The sequence below is a fragment of the Falco peregrinus genome, chromosome 1 (assembly GCF_023634155.1).
Source record: "Falco peregrinus isolate bFalPer1 chromosome 1, bFalPer1.pri, whole genome shotgun sequence".
NCBI classification, from domain to species: domain Eukaryota; kingdom Metazoa; phylum Chordata; class Aves; order Falconiformes; family Falconidae; genus Falco; species Falco peregrinus.
Window position 1 is genome coordinate 87,942,728 of NC_073721.1, and position 20,617 is coordinate 87,963,344.

The 20,617-nt window shown below is 42.1% G+C and overlaps 1 protein-coding gene across 2 annotated transcripts in view; it reads right to left on the reverse strand.

The window, feature by feature from the left end:
• The window catches only part of CCDC88C (coiled-coil domain containing 88C), a 102,121-nt gene that overhangs the window by 53,384 nt on the left and 28,120 nt on the right, over positions 1 to 20,617 (reverse strand). For both annotated transcript variants that reach the window (XM_055802407.1, XM_055802416.1), the window contains exon 4: positions 7,933 to 8,002. In XM_055802407.1, coding sequence (XP_055658382.1) covers positions 7,933 to 8,002 — 70 coding nt within the window. The remainder of the gene's footprint in view (positions 1 to 7,932; positions 8,003 to 20,617) is intronic.

Consider the following 20,617-nt stretch of genomic DNA (forward strand, 5'->3'; position numbering starts at 1 on the left):
TGAGAAATGTAAAGACTCAATGTAAATGTGAGATTATTAGCTTGCTACTGTTTTAAACACAACATTTGGCAGTCTGCTCTCCCTACTGGCAGCTTTCACAGAAAACTTAGCTGTCTGGATTTTTCCAAGATTTCTTTTTTAATAAATTATTTTATGCTTGCAGGCACGCTATGCACGTATAAGGAAAATTAGATTATACTATGCACTAGAAACACTTTCAAGGCTGGAAGGTCTACTTGGCAGATCTTTGTCAGCCACAGAAGTGTTTCAGAAGACCACGTATGACTGCTTAGAGTTCAATCCCTTGGGCTTCATTCAGAAGCTGTTTCTCATGGGGTGGAGGCAGTTTGTTGGCATTAAGACACTCCAAGATCACTCACACTCAAGCTAGATCTGAGTAACATTTTAAAGCCTCATAGAATAACATTATTTACAGAAGATATTCAGAAGAAATAAGGTATGAGTATGAAAAAAAACTCACTATCCATCTAAAGTGCTTTAGAGAGAGTTTTCAATTAAACCTCTGAATGAGCCAGGAAGGGATTAGTTACCCCCCCTCCCCTTTCATCTCATCCCCCAGGAAAGCTGAGATACCACAAGTTTAGGTGGAGTGCCCAGGGTTACTAAGTGAATTGGAAGCCCATCTACAGTTATTACACAGCACAGCAGCTAAGTTCTGCACTCAGGACAGTGCATTTATCCTGTAATGCATGTTGAACAAAAGCAAGCGATCTTTATTCCCAATTCAGTCACATCTCCTGAACAGCGAATGATTCTGCAGCGTTTCTCAAAAGCCTTGATTTGCGCTAACATGGCGAGGTGGTGCAACTGCACAAGCAGGAATGTGCAGGCTTCCCTAGGCTGGCACATTGGGATGACACAAGTCCTTCCTAGACGGTTGGGAAGAAAGTCTGCTGGGTCCACCCAGGCCTATTAGCAAGCCTTACCAAGACAGTGTCCTCCTACAACCTAGAATGCAAACACTTAGGTCTGGGGCAACTCCTTTCACACAGGTACCTACAAGCTGGAAACAAATGGACAGGATTGAAACTAGCACATAAACAGAAAGGTGCCCATTCAAAAAAAAACCCCACACCCTCTTTTCTTTTACATCTTTTTGAAAATTCCAGGGCAGATGCTCTCAGGCCATGTATTTGTGCCTGCAAGGGAGCCAGCCACCTGGGGGATTTGAATAAAGACCATCTGCTCCCAACCCTGAGAGAGGGCCAGCAGGTTTTCTGGAAAATAAAGGAAGGGAAAGCCCGAGCACCACCTGTGCATCCTGGGAGCCTCCCTGTGTCAGAGCCAGGAGACCCCTCTGCTCTCACAGGGCGACAGTGGGTGGGAAACAGATGGCAGGACTCAGGGAGAAGGCAGGCAGAGGGATTAGGAGACACAACAACAGTAAAAGGAGGATCAAGGTACAAAGACCACAAATTATTGAAAAAAAAAAAAAAAAAAGAGGGGGGGTAGGAAGGATGTCAGAGAAAACAGGAACAAGACAGTCCAAGCATGTGAAATCTTGAGCTTTTGCCACTTCTTTCTGCACATCTCTACTTTGATGCTCCTCCAGCAGAGGAGAGGGCGTGCCAGCACGTGTAGTGCTACACGTGGCAGCTGGTGGATGTGCAGAGAAGGTGGAAAGGGGTGAAACACAAGTGCCATTTTTCCCAACTGTCGCAACATCCTGAGTGTGAAAAGCTTGAATGCTAGATTTACACTACTGGGGCAGTGTTTTGTTATTAACTTTACATTTTATGAACCTTTGTGCTTCTGGAGGATTGTGAAACAAGATAAGGAAGGAAACCAGACATGAAAAAATACCCCACTGAGAGTAGACATCTTTTATGATTTTGATATAAAACAGTTTCTATAGACACTTGTTAGCAGGGACTTCAGGCTCTCATTCACAAACTTAACATGTGATTTGAAAAGGGGATCTAAATAGCAAAGCTTTTTGAAGAGACAGAAATGAGCCTACTTCAGGCAAATAAAACCTCATTTCCATTCTTGGTCTGAAAAAAGTTAAAATTCCCCCCCTCCCAATTAACTATGACTGTTTCAAAGGATTAACTGCCATCAGTTTCCAAGTACACTCACTAGCTGTGTTAAACTAAGCATGTCTAGGAAACTAAGGAATTAAACAATGTCTCTAAATAAGAGTTTCAGGACCAGTACTGTGTACTGATATTCCTTGTGTGGGCACATGAATGAGTTGCCATTTATAAGGCATGCTAAAACCAGAGGTAATTATAAAAGGTGATTACAGTGACTGTGTAGATAATAAATATGCTGATGATTCTCACACAGAGCACAGGGGGATTTGTGGTGCAGTAATGAATTCAAAAAGCTGTTCAGCAAGAAAAAACACAGAGGAAGAGAAAAACAGAGAGGAAATTTAATAGTAGTAGCTGTCTATTGTACAGTGCAGTGAAGAGAACAAATCCTGCAACATCAGCTGCATAGTTCTGCAAGTCAGATTCCCGGGAAAATTTTATAAATCCTTTAATTAAACTTTCAAGTTTCTTTTCAGTTCCCTATATTTTAGAAAAGTCAAAGCCTTCATCTTCTCACAAATATTTTTGCAACTTCTATGCCCATGGCCAAATGAACTGAAGCACAGATTTGCCACAGCCTATAACAAAACAATTTAGAGGACGTGAAAGCAAGTAAAATTCCTAAACCCAGCAGACATGTGCCTTCTCCTATGCAAAAGCCCGACTGCTACTTCATTTTTATTTTTATTGCTGGCAGCTCTGTTTTTCCGATAGCCTCATGTTCAAAGCAGAGCTGCAGAAGCCCTGTCCCAACTGTTGAGTACCAAATGAGAGCTAAATAGCAAGAACAGCATTCTTAGCTTTAGAGCTGTTCAGTTCATAATTTAACACACGTAACAACACTTTTGGCTGTGTTTTAGAAGGGAAAAGTGAGATTTGCAGATAGCACTGGTGAACAGACAGCTCTGAAAAATGTGTAGCAAAACATCACATGGGCTCGTTACAAGGAGTAAGTCACTGAAATTGTTACACAGTGAATCATACTGAATGATCTAACAGCTCTTTAGTCTTGGACCTATGGAATCAATAGTCATCAGGAGCCTTCCCATCTCAAACAGTACAAAGCCACACTCTTACCCATTCCATGAATGTGATTGTGGGATCTATTTTTCTTGCTCTGGTCAAGAGGAACCTTTCATTCAGATAACTTACCTACAGCGCAGAGAAGGCAAAACTAGGATTTCACCACTGCCTCTCAGACCCACCCCAACCCTGCAGACCGCCTGCACCTCACTCTCCAGCTCCTAGTACTCCTTGCATCGCCCCAGCACTGTCTCTGCAGATACCTCCTCCAGGATTCTCCTCCTACTCTCTGAGTCTCTGTCCTGGACTGGATAATGGATCCAGAAAGAGGTTGTTCCTCTACCATTGCTGTGGCTTTACAACACTTTTACAATAACTGTCTCCATCATTTCTTCCCTCCGTACTGCTGTCACCCCCAGTCTCCTCGATTCTCTGTGAGTTTCCCCTGGTGCTTCTCTGTATTCGTGCCAGAAGCACTGCTTCCTGTGCTGCTTTATCCTCACATCTCTATCTTATCTGCAGCCCTCCTTTAGCTCTCTCACTAACAGAGAGAATCACTCATTTCACTTGTTTTCTCCCCTCCCAAGCACCCCTGCCTTCCCCTCCCCCTGCAACACACTCAGTAACAAATACATCAACCTGACAGTCACCTGGCCATCGCTCACCCACACTGCTCACTCCAGCCTATTCCTGCATTCAGCCTTTTGCAGTGGTTTTACTAACTTCTCCAACAGCCTTCTCCTCCCTGTTCCCTCTTTCCAAGCTTCCCATCAGCCCTCAGCCAGGTTCCTCTTCCTGAAGGAAGTTGTAGTTCTCCACTTCTCTAACCATTCCTTCAGCACATCTTACCAGTGACCATCTACTGAAGGGTAAGATCAAGATGAGGAGCTCTTGAAATCCTGTCCCTTAGAAACACTGTCTTTGGTCACCACCTTCCTCTGTAGTGTCTAAGCCTGGACTGGTTCTCAAGACCATTGTGTAATATTGCTAAGCAGAACTTCCTATTTTTTATACACACCCACACCATTAGTTTTAGACATCGAGAAGTTACATTTTTGCATTCTTTATCATCTCTTCCTGTGTTCTGAATAATGCCAATGCAAAGTCAGCAATGGATAAAATACAAATTTTAGAAGACTGCATTTTTAAAATAAACAAAAACCACAAAAAACAAACAAAACCAAACCACCACATTTTAAAAGATGTCAGAAAGCGAAGCAAAGAAGCTGGAAGAAAGGAACACATGGAGGACCGATATCTTTCCTACAAGAGACACATCAGGTACTTTCTTCTAAGAAAGATCGATCTAAGGTACTGAAAAAAAACCAGCAGGTCAATGATGGGCAATTATAGCTAAATACAGGACAGTTTTCAAGTGCACAGCTTCCCCAGGAGCCAACACTATGGTTAATGCATTATGAGCCTCCTGCCAGCTGTCGCTCAGGAATGGCCATGACAAGAAACCAGCCAGCCTTTTCCATTGACACTTTGCCAGCAGAGACACTGCCTTGTTGGCCCAGACATCTCTATTCACTAGCATTCTTGACACTAGCAGCCCAGGCTCTGTCCATTCCCCATATGACCAAGAAAAGCAACAGCTCCTCTGTTTCTATTTTCTTTTCCACCCATGACAGTAGCCTGTACAGAAGAATTAAGACTGGCATTGCAGATTTTAATCTGCCAGCTGAAGTACATGCCTTACTCACAGCTTGATGTTACTGCAGAAGCGCCAAGACTATAAGCTTCAGTGGTCCAGCATTTTTAAGTCAATATTCTTTTTTGTATGTATACACACTAATGCTGCTAAGAGCAGCAAAATAAAAGCTTCAGCCAAGGTTTCTACCATTTGTTTGTCCTGCAGATGCCAACTACCCCATCACTGCTGACAGGGTTCATCCAGTTTTCCTTCTTTGGTAAAAACAAATACATTGTGCTTGGCACTAGCATAGGACTAAGGCAGAGAAAGAATGGGCATGGAAAAGAAAGTAAAAACCACAGCAACAAAACCTTTCATTTCAGAAATGTGGTTCTAAGGAGAAATCAACTTTGTTTTCAGACTAAAGAGCTTTAATTTTGTCTCACCAAACACAATGGACTCTGGACATGAGCTCACTGGCTTCCAGGTCACTTTTGATGTGATACTTCATGTGACAGATGTCCTTGCATAGACAACTAGGCCAGATAGATGTTTTTCTCCTTTTCCATTCTCTTCCTCACTGTTTTTCCAATTTGTCATATATGTACTTTTCTCTCCACATATTTTTCTTACCACACTTCATTTGCAACAGTTTCCTCGGACTTTAGGGCAATTCTACAATAGCCTTCTGGCATGTACATATTGGTACACCTGAACTGATCATACAAGCACAGAGGACAGAAAAGCTGGAGGACAAATGATTCACCTATGGCAGACTACATCCTGGGTCACTTGCAGCAAGGAGTGAAGAAACAGGACTTTCAGCAAACAGTTGCTGCTCTAGCTTTGTTAAGAAATCACTATGACATGTGTGTGACATGCAAACACACAGATATATTTCTATGTACAGGTATGTAAATATAGATGTTACATATTAGATACATTGAACTGTGAGACTCAGAGGTACTATTTGTAGTTTGGCTACAAACACATATAGTTAAAAACATGTTTGTAATTTGGCCTGTTAGGAGACTGGTTGGCAGAGTTCCTTGGGAGGCAGCCCTGAAGGGGTAAAGGAGCTCAGGAAGGCTGGACATTCTTCAAGAAGGAAACCTTAAAGACACAGGAGCAAGCTGTCCCCGTGTGACAAAAGACAGCCAGCAGGGAGGACTGGTCTGGGTGAACAGAGAGCTCTGGCTGCAACTTGGGGAAAAAAAGGAGAGTTTGTGACATTTGGAAGAAGGTGCAGGCAACTCTGGAGGACCACAAGGACGTTAAGAGGATATGCAGGCAGAAAATCAGAAGGGGCAAAGGCAAACAGAAGTTAATCTGGTTATTGCCATAAAAGACAGTAAAAAAGTATTTGTATAAACACATTAGCAACAAAAGGAGGGCTAAAGAGAATCTCCATCCACTACTGGATGCAGGAGGAAACACAGTGACAAAGGATGAGGAAAAAGCTGAGGTACTTGATGCTTTCTTTGCCTCTGTCTTTAATATAAGACCAGTTCTCAGGGTACCCAGCCCCTCGAGGTGGAAGACAGGGACAGGGAACAGAATGAAGCCCCCATAACCCAAGGGGAGATGGTCAGTAACCTGTTACACCACTTAAGACACACACAAGTCTATGGGGCCAGATGGGATCCACCCCAGGTGCTGAGGGAGCTGGCAGAAGCTCTCACCAAGACACTGTCAATCATTTATCAGCAGCCCTGGCAAACCAGGGAAGTCCCTGCAGATAGGAGGTTAGCCAACCCGACACTAGTCTACAAGAAGGGCAGGAATGAGGATCCGGAGAAACTACAGGCCTGTCAGCCTGACTTGGGTGCCAGGGAAGGTTATGGAGCAGATCAGCCCGAGTGCCATCACGTGGCACGTGCAGGACAATCGGGGTTCAGGCCCAGCCAGCATGGGGTTATGAAAGGCAGGTCCTGCTTGACTAACCTGATCCCCTTCTATGACAAGGTGACCCGCTTAGTGGATGGGGGAAAGGCTGTGGACATTGTCTACCTGGACCTTAGGAAAGCCTCTGACACCATCTCCCACAGCATTCCCCCGGAGAAACTGGCTGCTCGCGGCTTGCATGGGTGCACTCTTCCCTGGGTAAAAAACTGGCTGGATGGCTGAGCCCAAGGAGTGGTGGTGAGCGGAGTTACACCTGGCTGGGGGCCGGTCACAAGCGGTGTTCCCCAGGCCTCAGTACTGGGGACAGTGCTGGTTAGCATCTTTATCAATGATCTGGATGAGGGAATTGAGTGCACCCTCAGTGAGTCTGCAGACGACAGCAAGTTCATCTTGGTGGAGGGCAGGACGGCTCTTCAGAGGGATCTGGACAGGTGGGACCCATGGGATGAGGCCAGTTGTATGAGGTTCCACAAGGCTCCATGCCGGGTCCTGCACATGGGTCACACCAGCCCCACACAGCGCTACAGGCTGGGGGAAGAGCAGCTGAAGAGCTGCCTGGTGGGAAAGGGCCTGGGGGTGCTGGTCAACAGCCAGCTGAATACAAGCCAGCAGTGTGCCCAGGCGGCCAAGAGGGCCAACAGCATCCTGGCTTGTATCAGACACAGTGTGGCCAGCAGGACTAGGACAGTGACTGTCCCCCTGTACTGGGCACTGGTGTGGCTATCTCAAATCCTGTGTCCAGGTTTGGCCCCTCACTGCAAGACAGACCCTGAGGTGCTGGAGCGTGTCCAGGGAAGGGCAATGAGGCTGGTGAAGGGTCTGGAGCACAGGTCCCATGAGGAGCAGCTGAGGGAACTGGGGCTGTTTAGCCTGGAGAAAAGGAGACTCGGGGGAGACCTTATCACTCTCTACAACTACTTGAAAGGAGGCTGTAGCAAGGTGCGGGTCAGTCTCTTCTTCTCAGTAACAAGCAATACGACAAGAGGAAATGGCCTCAAGGGAGGTTTAGATTGGATATTAGGAAAACTTTCTTTACCAAATGGGTTCTCAACCATTTCCCTGGGCAGCCTGTTCCAATGCCTGAGTCAAGATCCCTGGAGGTGTTTAATAGATGTGTAGATGTGGCACTTAAGGATATGGTTTAGCAGTGGACTGGGCAGTGCTAGGTTAACAGTTGGACTTGATGATCTTAAAGTTCTTTTCAAACCTAAACAGTTCTATGATTCTATTCTAATTTAACACAAGAAAACAAATACAATTTTTATTTAACATTTCAGATGAGGGGGGTGAAGAACCCAATAAACTACTCACCAGAAAGAGGATCTTTGCCAATCATTAAAACATTTGGTAAATTCATTACAATCAGCTGCTGAAGGACCTCCTAAACAAAAGAGAAGAACAGGCAAAGCTCAGTATGAAGGAATCCAAATCAATCACACCACAAAGAATACAGAACACCATCGATTACAAAGCTTTTAAAATACTGGCAGGTCAGAGGTCACAAGAGGAAGCCCCACTTGACAGAGAAATCAGTATTTGAAGACAGCATCAAGTTGCACAGCTAACATACCCTAATTGCGTCCTTTAACAATGGCTAATATAGAACTTAAAAGGTCCCATGGCACTAATCAGGATAAATGCACAGCCATGCCAGGCACACCAATCAGTCATGCCGTTACCCCAGGCATGACCTGTATTCATTTGATGTTCAACATACAGCTGCTGTCACATTTCAGGGCATATAAATGCAGCTGGTTCAAAGGTACCTAAGCCATTCTGTTAAGTTTGAGTAATTCAAATAATTGGTCAAATTATTTCATGGGTCTGAGATTTTAATGATGGGCTGGGGAAATGGGTGTGGGAGAAAGCTATTGAACAGGCATCTAGCACTGCTCAGAGAAACTGGATTTAAAATTCTGGATTTGTGTTGTTTTTAATGGGGACTAAAACAGATTTAAGTATGTCATGAACCTCACTTAAAGGTCATTTTATTTTGGGGAAGGTGAGAGAAAGGAGGTACGCTGCTTGGTCAGATTCAACATCTGAATGTCAGCTGCCTGAAGCTACTCCAAAATGACAGAATGGCCTTAAAGGAAAGGCTACAAGCCCTGGTGCAGGCAAAATCCTTGATGGTGGACAAATAAATGTATTACGATGGGGACTCTGCATTGTAATACAATCAGCCAGCAGTAAAATACAAAGCACGGGAGTGGAGTTGTTAGCTTCAACTTGCAGTTACCAGCATCCACTTGTGATGATCCGAAGAAAACATTTCTCAGGCAAGTATTTATTTCACATAAAAAGCGTGGGAAGAGAATGGTTGTGTGATTAACACACTGTGCTGGGATTCAGGAAACAAAGGTTCGCACACACAACTCCACCAAATGTTTGGCAAGTGCCTTTTCCCTGCTTGTTTCAACTTCCCAACCTACCTCTAGGCCACTGGGAGGGCACACGCATTGATACTTGCAGAGCATTCAGAGCCAGGGGGAAAAGTACTGCAGCAGAGCACAGAAACACATTTCCTGAAACAATCACCCATTCACCCAAACACTTCCCCTCTGAGTTATCCCATTGTTATTTCTTCGCTTTCAAAGTTACCACAGGAGGAAAATTAAGCCTAATTGAAAGAGGAAATATTTCTGTGAGCCTGCAGTATTTCATAAGTAATCAAGAGTGGATATTGTAACAAAAAAAGTTTTGGAGGTAACACATTTCATTATTTTTTCCTCTGATCCACACCCAAAACATACATGGAAGTATCTCCGCGTCACAGCTAATGGGGTTTTTAGTGCTGTTAAGAAGACAGCTCTACAGACCTTTATGCAACGTATGTTTGGCTAATGTGGACCAAGCATTCACCGAGTCATTAGCCAAATGCATTTTATAGTTTGAGCACTGGAGACACATTAAACTGTTTCTTTGCATCTGTTACCAAAACAGGTGCAAAACCTATTGGATTTAACAGCACATGGCTGGACTGCAGTATCTGCTATGACAACACAGCTTGGCACTGAGGTTTTAAACAGAAAAATCAGAATTCGCATATACCAAAGTATTGAGCTTTAACCAGCAATTTCCATGGGAAAAAAGAAAAAAGAATTGTGCTTCCAGTCACCCAGCGTGTGGAGCGGCACTGAGGCAGGAATGCATAAGGAATTTGCGTTGTCTTTGTGTAATCATCAGATCGCTAGCTATTTAACTGGCAGACACAAAAGATATTACAGCTAACCTTTATGCTGTTAACATTCCCATGAGCTCCTTCTGTAAAATTGAGTATACCATCCAACATAACCATGACTGAATGCTCTCATAACTGTTTGAACTTAGCATTTTCTGGCAAGAACCAGACAGTCATCAAACACTAGCAGAAAAGCCCCGTCTGCAAAGAGCAATTTCTTAATTCAGATTGAAAGATTCAAATTGTTGCAAGAGTTGATATTCTGACCCATTTATTTTTAAAAGAAATTATTTAAACAGATTATTATCTATATTGTTCCAAATGCCTTCACCTTCAGATTACTGCTTGTGATGATAATACCTAGCTATCATGCAGTGGATCTCACTGGTAGATCTCAACACTTTATAAAGGAAAGTCAATGTCATTGCCCTCCTTTTCCACGATACAGAAAGTGAATTAAAGAAACAAAGTTACTTCTGTTTCATAAACTATCCTCTGTTAACAGGGATGTATCAATTAACCATCCACACACAGCTACAAGCATTTCATCTCACAGTTAACTGAAAGCTCTTACACTGACGCTGATGAATGTAGCTCAGATTTTGTTTGGACTAAACACAAAGTTACTAAGGCTCAGCTGACAGGAGGGGATTGCCTCAGTAGCTGGGATAATGTGACCATGTCTTGGGTCCATTGCTAAAAATCTCACATCTGGAAACAGAACCAAATTCCTCTCCCCTAACAGCAAATCCAGAATTCTTCAACTACTGTCACTTATCAATAATTTGTTTTCCTTTCCTTACCTGAAGCAAAAATAACACAGGTTGACAAGTGAAATGCTGTGCCTCAGTTGAGCCTCTCTGGTTCCCTCACCATCTTACCATCCCACCCTGACGACCCCACAAAGAGAAATTCGGGCTTCAGGCAGGGAGCTGTGTTGCTACAGCCTGTGAACCAGCACCGAGGACCAAAGGCTCCAAAGACCCAACTGTCCCCCAGGATAAGCTACACTGGATGGTGGGTTGGACCTGGACACGCTGCTGAAGCCCAGCCAGCAAAAGAGACTGTAGATAAAATGCAACATTCCCCCACAAGGGCAGCAATTGTATTATATAATAAGGATGGTGTTATGCTTGAAATCAAACACAGCTGCAAGACCCTGCAGCAGAGGCAGAATTAGCATGTATGTGTCCTTCTGCCACAGGCGACCAGCATGGCTAGGGGCAGCACACCCAGCCAGGAGCTGCTGGAAAGCAAAGCAGGGTTTTCAAACACTTTAAATAGCCCACAAAACCCCTCAGTACTCCAGAAAGCAACTGTACAAGCAAAAAAAAACCCCGGTTCCTCCTGTGAAAAACCTTTTAATCATTTTTACAGCACAACTAAACCTTGGTTAAAACAGTAAAAGCTACAGCAACAACATATGGTAACAACTTCCCCGATTATTAGAACAATTAGAGTCTGAGCTGCCAGCTTTACACCTACACCATTAACTAACTTGGAGGCCAGCTACTGCAGGAATCATTTCCCTCAGACCACCGTTTGCCCTTTTTGTTTTGTCATTGCTAATGAGATTGCCATTAAAAAATAATGTTGGTATCAGAAGTGTTATTTAAGGAATCCAATTCAGAATAAATCCCCATCAGGCATCTGTGCAGCATCTGTAGGTGCCTGAAATGCCCCTCTGCCAAAGGCCATGATATTTTAAGCTTGAAGAGATTTGTCCAAAACCTCAGCTCTTTTTACAGCAGAGATGATTGCAAGAAGGGATGATGCTTCTAGCTGGCAGGTCAACACCCAACACCATTGTAAAATATAAAGATCAACAGTCAAGTCTTACACTACTTGAGCCAGACCCCCAAACTGAGTCAAAAAAGCCCAAAAAAGGTTTCTGCATGCAGAGTTACATGACCCTGTACTGATTGAGAGGGCTTTAAGTGAAGGTCAAACTGGGTGTTCAGTCCTTGATCCTGTCTTTGATCAGTCCTTGCCCAAAGCATGAAGCAGGCCAAGACAATCAGCTGATCTGAGCAACAAGAAGGATACTGCCTAAGTCAGAGGTAAATTTTGCTGAAAGCAGCTAGGCACTCTAGGACTGGTACCCCAAGGATTCAAAAACATTACTAAAGTTACCTAGAAATCACGAGATTAAACATAAATAAATAAATACTGTGCTCTCATTAGCAGCCTTCTGGCATCTAAGCCCTGGCTGCACACTTACTTCACATTTACAAGCTGTTTGCAATTACTTTGTTAAGAAAGGAGCTTAAAAAAAAAGAGCTGAAAATTCCCCGCATTGATTCTAGCAGTCGATGGCTTCAAGAAAAAAAACAACAAACAAACAAAAAAAAAACCAACAAAACCAAAACACACCACACAAAAAGACCCTCACCAAGACAAGTACAAGACCCAGGATAAAATTCTAAGCAGTGAGTTAAGTGCTTAGGCGTATTAAGAGCATGAACAAACATAATTGTTCCATCTAAATTTCCTAACCTGCTTCTGGAATGCTGAGGCACATTTTACCTACTCTTTTTATCCTTCCAAGATCACACACCCCGGATGTTTGCTCTCTGCCTCAGATCATCAGAAAAGATGCAGCAGCAGCTCCCACACTCAAGTCACCATGGTCATATATTAACGTTTTATTTACCTGTAACAGGGTAAGTGGGCCCCTTGTAATTTTGTAGGAACAAAGTCTTCTTGGTCCATACTACACTTCAATACACATTTACTTCTTAAAAATACATGTGCAACAGCATGGAATAAAATGGTCTTAAGGTATTATTCTTGGCTGTATTTTTTAAGTGCCAATGTAAGCAAGCCAACAGCTCTTGCAAACAATGCATTGCTAGGAAAGGAGTGGGTAAAATTGTCCTTTCCATGGCTGAGAGACCAGACAAACACAAACTACATAAAAACTTTCCCCTGCACTGCAGTACAGCACAGCATTAATGTACGGTAACTACTAGCTTCTCATGCAGAATCAAATTAACCTCTGCCTGAATCCTAAACAAGAAGCAAGTGCTAAATAAATTATGTAAGAACAGCGGCAGTCTACCGGCCATTGTAATTCAATGCTCAAGCCAAGCAATTCCATTTAAGTATATTGCTTGGCTATAAAATGTTAATTGCCCAGCTGACTGGAAGCCAAATGGTGCTCTCCTACTTAAAATGCCCACGAGGAAAAACCATCACCAGCTTTATTTATACCAGCAAGAGCAAACACTACCCTAGCCAGGGAACCTGGCTTACATTTCAGCTGGAACTCAGGCCAATGAAGCAGGAAAGTTCAGCAGAGTCCTACCTGTTCAGCAAAGCCAACATCTTTCTCCGATAACCTCAGTATGGATATGATCTCGCTAACATCCTTGGAGTAGGAAACAACTGGAGGAGGACACATTACACTTGGATAAGGTCTCAGCAGGAGTCAGCAGCCATCTGCACCAGCTCAGAGCCTCCCAGCACCAGCATGAGGTGGCAGCTTTGCCTCTACACATCTTAAGGTACTTTTGGATGCTACCACAAAGACAGGCTGGGAGCTGTGTTTCTCAGGCAAGCTGTACTCCAAGTCCAAGGGACAACTGAACTCAAGCCTTTCTGGAATCAGAATTTTAAAAAAGAGTGAACACTCACTGATGGACAAGTTCTAACATCAAAACATTTTAAACAAATTGAGTCACAAAAGTTGTTTTTTAAGTACGGGGTTTCAAAGCTTCCAGTTTATTTTCAATATAATAATGAAAACAAGTTATTCTGCAGCCTACAACAAGGAGGTTATGTTTTAAAAGAAAAAATATTTGTCTTCCAATATATATAATTTTTAAGGGATTTTTTTTTATTATTTCGCTATGAGGAATGGTGTGAGGGAAATTTATAGCAAGATTCTGTAAACTGTACAACAGGGTCCCACAAAAGATTAGACAAGATGAAACAAGTCGTTGCTGGGGAATGACAAGGAAGCGAAACACAAACAGGTCTTTTATTGAGAAGTTTTCCACGTACATCTTACCATGCGAGCATGCCTGATGACACTACACATGTGACTCAGCACTCACTGTTTCCCTGCCAACACATCATATACATGATAAAATTTGATTAAGAACTTTGCTCATCTCTGCAACAATTGTATTCGTTAAGTGACAGACTGAAGGATTAACTGTCTTTAAAGGGATTTTTTTTTTCTCCTGAAAACCAGCAAATTACAAAGCATGCTTCTGAAGACCCTTCAAGTGGAAACCCAAAGGCCACTAAAATAACTGTTGCCTCATCTGCTGAAAATAATCAGTTCTGACAACTGTAGACTGGAATCTCAGTGGGAGGGGATGTGAAGGAATCATACCTAGTCTTAGCCATGCTCAGCATGTGTGGGGTGCAGATATACATTCAGTATTTTTTTGTCATTTGGTGTAAATATACAGTATATAAGATCAGGTTTTGTTACAAAAAAATTACACATATGCAATTTGGATAGCACAAAGTATCATATGAAAAAACCCAACACCTAGAAAGGACTCTGGCACAACTATCCACCTAATTCATTGTTACAGCTCAGGTTTTGTTATTTGTATTAGAGTAGTGGAGAGGCCCCAGCCCAGAGCAAAGCCTCATCCACTGCAAGCTGTAAAGATACATAGTGAGACAAACCTGGAACAAAGAGCTTATCATATATATGTAAGGCATAAATAGGCTGACAAAAAAATAGTAACAAGCAAAGGAAGGAAATGAAAGTAAGATTCCCTGGTTATAATGTGATCCATTGTACACACTCTTGCTGCTTTATGAACTGGTTAAATGAACTGCTCCAGGCTGGCACAGAACTAGATCACTCCAGACCATCAGAGGGCAAGGCAAGTCCTGATAAAAGTATTTGATTTAAGATCAATTCAAATTGTTTACAGTGCACATTGTTTACAAGGTGTAACAAAAATTCTATGTATATTTAAATAAAGGTTATTTTTATATATGTAAAAGTATTTTAGGACACAGTTTTACTTCTAGCCCAGTAGAATAAATAACAGAGAAACTTCACCCCCACGCACCTCTGTTTCAGAGGAAATAGGTTTTTTTTAATCAAACTAAATTTAAAAAAAATGTGCATTTACTTCTAAAGTATGAAGTGTTCAATAGCTATGTAACACAGCAGATTTGCTACCCTAGTTTCACTGACTCCAAGATGAATCACTTATGCTAATACAACATACAGCTCTATTTGTGCCTGGTGGCAATAGTGATTTGACCCAGAGAGGAGAAAATCCAATTGTGGAGCACTGTGCTCTGCTTTTATTGCCAGCAGCACCTTTGACTAATTTACCTAGTTTGCTGAAAATAAAAAGCCTATTGATTTATCCTCAACTACTCTCTTCAAATCATGTGCAAGTGACTTCACATGTTTATAACAGTATCCAGACAAATTACTCACGACTTCTATTTTATTTCACATTAGATTTGTCCTGGGGTGGTTTATGCAGTAACAGGGAATATGAAATGTGCTGTGTTAAAGGCCTGTCACTTTACATTACAAATATAACCAGCTAAAATGCAATCCATCTGTTGAACACGCTTCCCGCTAATCTATGGTGGTCTCCAAGGGCCGTAATAATTTAGCCTAACACACATTAAAAAGAAACCCCACAGGCCATCAGAACAGACTTGAAGCACTTCTGAATTCTCTAAAACTCAGCACCAAGCACACTCACTTGTTTTTAAAGGAAGTCAGTATTCCCATACACAGTTTAAGCATATTTTGCTGGGATAATAAAGACAAAAGTTTTCATATCAAACTAAAACTGCACAAGTATATTTCAGCTTTTAACACTGAAGCCTGACCACAATACATTAGCCATGCAGAACTCCAAAGAACAAACTGCTCCCCCGCCCATGTTCAAAAAAATTTAAATGAGAAAATTTACAATATTAAAATACCACTCACCATCAAGAAAAACACCAATACAATAAAAGCACTTCTAGAAAAATTACACGTAAGGTGTTTTCTACTATTTCCCTTTGTACAAGTATCTCTAAGACTTGTGGGTTTTATATATATATACACACACCCTAAATGGGCAAATGATACTAGTTCACATAAAATACATTTAATTCATTAATACAGTTTCTATACTGCCATGAAAGAGTGCAAAATGATTAACCCAAGGCAAGCATATGGCAAGTCGTGGGGCTTAAAGGTTCAGAGCTGCATTGTAACTTCAACACTGCAATATAAGTCCCAGGCTCTAAAAAAATACCAAGAACTCCAAAGAAGCAGCCACCCACTGGGGTGACAATCATAATGCAATGTCTGAAAAAAGAGCAGCCAAAAGTACAGGAATAACAAAGGAGTTAAGAGACAGGAAGATGTAGGAATATTAGTTACACATCACAGCAATATTGCTTTCCTAAAGATGAAAAATGAGCAGAAGCTGCTTCTGTAGTATACTTCTCTAGTATAAATATACGCATATTTTGCACTTTTGTCAGTATCAAGTAATCTACTAGTGTAAATGTCACTTGAAAGAAAGATGCATCTGGGGGAAAACTCTGTAAAACAAACTGTTAATCCCAGAAGAGAAATGTGTGACAAGAACCATTTTGAGATTCTCTAGTACAAATATTGAAAAGTCAAACCAAAGCCAATTGTTTAAATAAGAAAACAAATCTGTGAAACTAGAAAGAAATTAATGAAGCAGGGAGGGGACACACGAGAATGGGATACTTTCAGGATTTCTAATGAATTCCTTGTTATGAACAATATTTTAGTAGTAAACAGAAGGCGTAACAGATGCAACCGAGCTCAATGTGAGTGTATGAGTCAATTTTCATCAGTGACTAAGGGTAATATTAAGCAAAACAAACATCCAGGTTGGTTGTTACTAAGCTGATACTCTTACATCCTGTTCGAAGCAGAACTTGCTAGTAATTTTCAGTCTACCCCTCAGTCCCCAAAACCAACAAGCCGCTTTACCCTGCCATCCTTATTAACACTGGGTAACGTCGTACTGTCTCAGTAACCCACTCGATTGCTGTGGGGTCAGATCAGAGAAAAGTATTCCTCATTGTTAGCAAAAGGTGCCATGCCTCGCCTCCACTACATCCAAACATCCTCAGAGCTGCTCCAATATGAAGTAGTTAAATGCTGAGAAACAAGCACAAACATGCTCAGTTTTTCCAGGATCACACTCCCTGAATAAACAAGTTTTAATTCATGTTACGTTTGAGAAACTTTTATGGATGGTACTGGAGAATGCACAAAACACCACCGAGAAACTGAGGAACAGTACACACATGAACAGCATTGAGGCAGTGATGACCAACAGAGATTTTACAGGATAACACACTTATGTATTGGTTAACTCACTTTGAAACGCATGAAAAAACTCTGCCTGAAACTCAAGAAAAAATGGTAATCCCAAGACAATTTTTTCCTCCCAGTGAAGAAAAGGGTTGTGACAGTGCTTAAGGAATACCAGAGAACTGAGCAACTGGTCTGTTAGCACTTGGTCCTGCTCTCTCACCCAACCCTCTACCATGTACATATATGTGAAGAAAAAAAAATTAAAAATCAATTAAGTTTAAACTGATTAATTTCCAGAATCTTATTTAAAGATTTTTAACCATGAGTTTTCAACAAACAAACTTTCTCATGCTTGGGCAGCTTATGGGCCACCTAGTATTGAACAAGAAATTAACATTTCACTAAGACTGCAGTCACTACGTCATCAGTTTATTATCTAACTTCAACAGAGGACAGCAGCATGGGCAAGAAAAAGGTCTTGCAGCATTTGCAGACAACCGTGCAAAAATCCATGCTGGATTTACCAGGAAAGCTTTCAGCTGGTCTGAAGGGAAGACAGAAAGAGTAGAAGAACAAGCTATTCTACCCTGCAAGGATGCCTGACCAGACAGTAAGATGCTATGGGACAAATGAGGTGGCTGGGGAAGTATAGGGAGGGAAAGGTGGTATTGACAGTATCTGTAGGTTAAAATAAAAACAAAGGAGCTCACACATGCTACCCATCTGATTACATTAGCTGCTTTCTCATTCATCTCCTGCAACAACCTGACCTCTTCACAGAGCTCTCTTGCAGACAAACCCCTGTTACCAACCAGCTGAGACCTCAAGTACCAGTAATGCAGAGAGTCCTCAGTTCAGGCACACCCCTGTTAAACACTCCCAGGAAACTTTAAGGGGTATCATTGCATGATAAATGTTATGAGTTTTCCAATTATTCTGAAGCAGAATTTATATGCAACATCATTATCAATATAATCTAATGTACCCAATACCAACACATTCAAGGAACACCCAGACAGTCCCTCCCTACCCAGAAGATTTGCCACTGTAGTAACAGTCTGCAAACTTTTTCTTAAGGTGGGTAGAGGAAGAAGCTTCAAGTCAGATGGGATGGTTCTTCCACACACAAATGTACAGTGGTGTTTCTCTCTGTAGCAAGCAGATTGCCCCAGGCAGGTAACACCCAAGGGATTTCAAAGACCATCAATGCTTCCTGCAGTGTACAGTGGAGAAGCCGCAGTAAATTTCATGTGGCTTCCCCAAAGTAACCTAAGCACCCTAGTGAAAGAAAACAGTCCCAGCATTTAGTGTCAATCACCAGTTTTACCTTTAGCACTGTGCTGTAGTTGGGGGTGAGGTGGGGGGTGTAGGACAACACCTCACAGAAATTAACAGTGGTAAAAACTAATGGTGAATAAAGTGGGAAGGGGCAGCAAGAGGAAACGGGGGTCATGCCCTCAAAATAGCCTCTAGGCCTCTCATTGTTCCCTTTCTGGATTTCCTACACTCATTTGTTTTCAAAAGCAAACAATCTATCTATCTGCAGTTACTGGGTCCCCCTTGGAGGGGGGAACAGTTACCTACAGGGAGGAGACACAGACATTTGCAGTTAACACTTGGCTATTCAGAGTTTACTGCCAATAATTTGCACCTCAGCAGAGCAGGCACTTACCAGGTCAGGCTGCCAGAACAGCCTCCCTGGTTTTCCCAATTTGCTGCCACTGAGCAGCTGACAAAGGAGCCTCTCCTCCTTGGTTCCACCCCAAGACGACCTTTCCCTGGTATCTGATCACTTTATGAACGGCCAGCCTGGAGCTACCATAACCAAACGGGGTGGTGCTTCACCACACTTAGTCCTCAGCACCGACTCAAGACAAGAGTCCAAGAGGGTACCTGGGACAGCCCCAGTACATCCTCAGTCCCAGGGCACCGGGGCTCAGGTCCCAATCTGTGCCATCCCCATCTCAGCCAAGTTCACTTGCTGCCCCTGCCTTTTTGGCATCACATAGGAACAGAAATACTATGCTCTAGAAAAAAATGGATATACACATATGTATCTATATGCATATATACACACACAGTTATGTGTGTATATATACATGTTTCTGCTACTCCTCCCTGCTTTTACTCTGGAATTACTACACTGCTCAAACCTGGGACAAGCAAAATCCTTCTGGAAATGCCATTAGATTTGCCATACATAAGACTGCCCCATCTTCAAGTATTTAGAAACCCATGGCTCAGCAGCAAGAACACTAGATTTTCACGCCACACCACAAAGCAACAAGATGGCTTCTTAAACATGAAAGTCTGCAAAATAGTAAAGAACAAGCATGACACCAAGGTTAGTCTTTCAAGGGTCAAGAAAATTCAGTTATTCAAGCTATTTTGAATCTGAGAAATCACGCAAAAAATGAGGTGCCCCAACATTTCCTTAAAAAAAAAAAAAGAAAGAAAAAGAAAAGAAAAAAGGGAAAAAGTGAACACTCAAACATATTGAACAAGTACGGAAAATCACAACACAAGGTGCTGTGGTACATTAAGATTTTAAAACTGCAATTATTGAACTCTCCCTTACGACTGATTCATCCTCTACACACTTACAAAACCCAGTCCCCATCCATGTTCTATTTCGCATGTACAAGAGAAAATAATTAACACTTAGCAGTGAAAACCCACCAAACCACAATGAGTCCACAATCACAGGACAACAAAGATCCCTTTGCTGTTGCAACTGTACAGCACGGGAAATACTTCCTAGGCAAGAAGAGAGTTATGGCAAAAAAAAAAAGCTGCAAGAAAGGAAAAAGTCACTTCCAACAGCTGCCACATTTCACCTATACACAGAACAGGAAATAGCCAATGTCCCTGTGTGGTAGTTGTTGGGCAAATTTATTTATCAACATCAGTCCAGACTATGCATTCACACACATACTTGCAGGAGCAAACACTCTCTGAAGAAGAATTTTCAGTCTTGCCAGTTCTGAACAGTGCTCCTTTAAGTATCTGAAAGGACTGATTAACCCTGCTTAATACAATCTGTGTAATCTACTGTGAATCTTGCAGATAACTCAAAACTGTTAACATTAATTAAATCAGCAGAGCTTTACTCTCCTTGCTTCCCCACCACCCTCATACCACAGAGCTCAGTTCAAGAGTCCTCTAACTACAGCCCTAGCAGACAGCTTAGGCAGAGTTAAGCAGCAATGGCAAGCTTCTGATAGAGAAAACCTGGTTAAATAATTTGCGTGTTTTTAAAGAAAACTTTCTCTCCCCATTTAAATACTTTTCTTCATCAGTACTTGCTGGTAGTCACTGCACACAACATCCTGGGAATACCCATATCATAAGAAAAAATGTGAAGGGTGCAGTTTCATCCCAGAAGATTCTTTATGCCATCTGTGACAGAAATAGAGGTAAGCTGTTATCACTATTATTAACATTCAGGAAAGATTAACTTCTAATACTCCTGCTATGCCAGTTTTAAGGCTTCTGACCACTGGATTTTCTATGTAAACAAAATA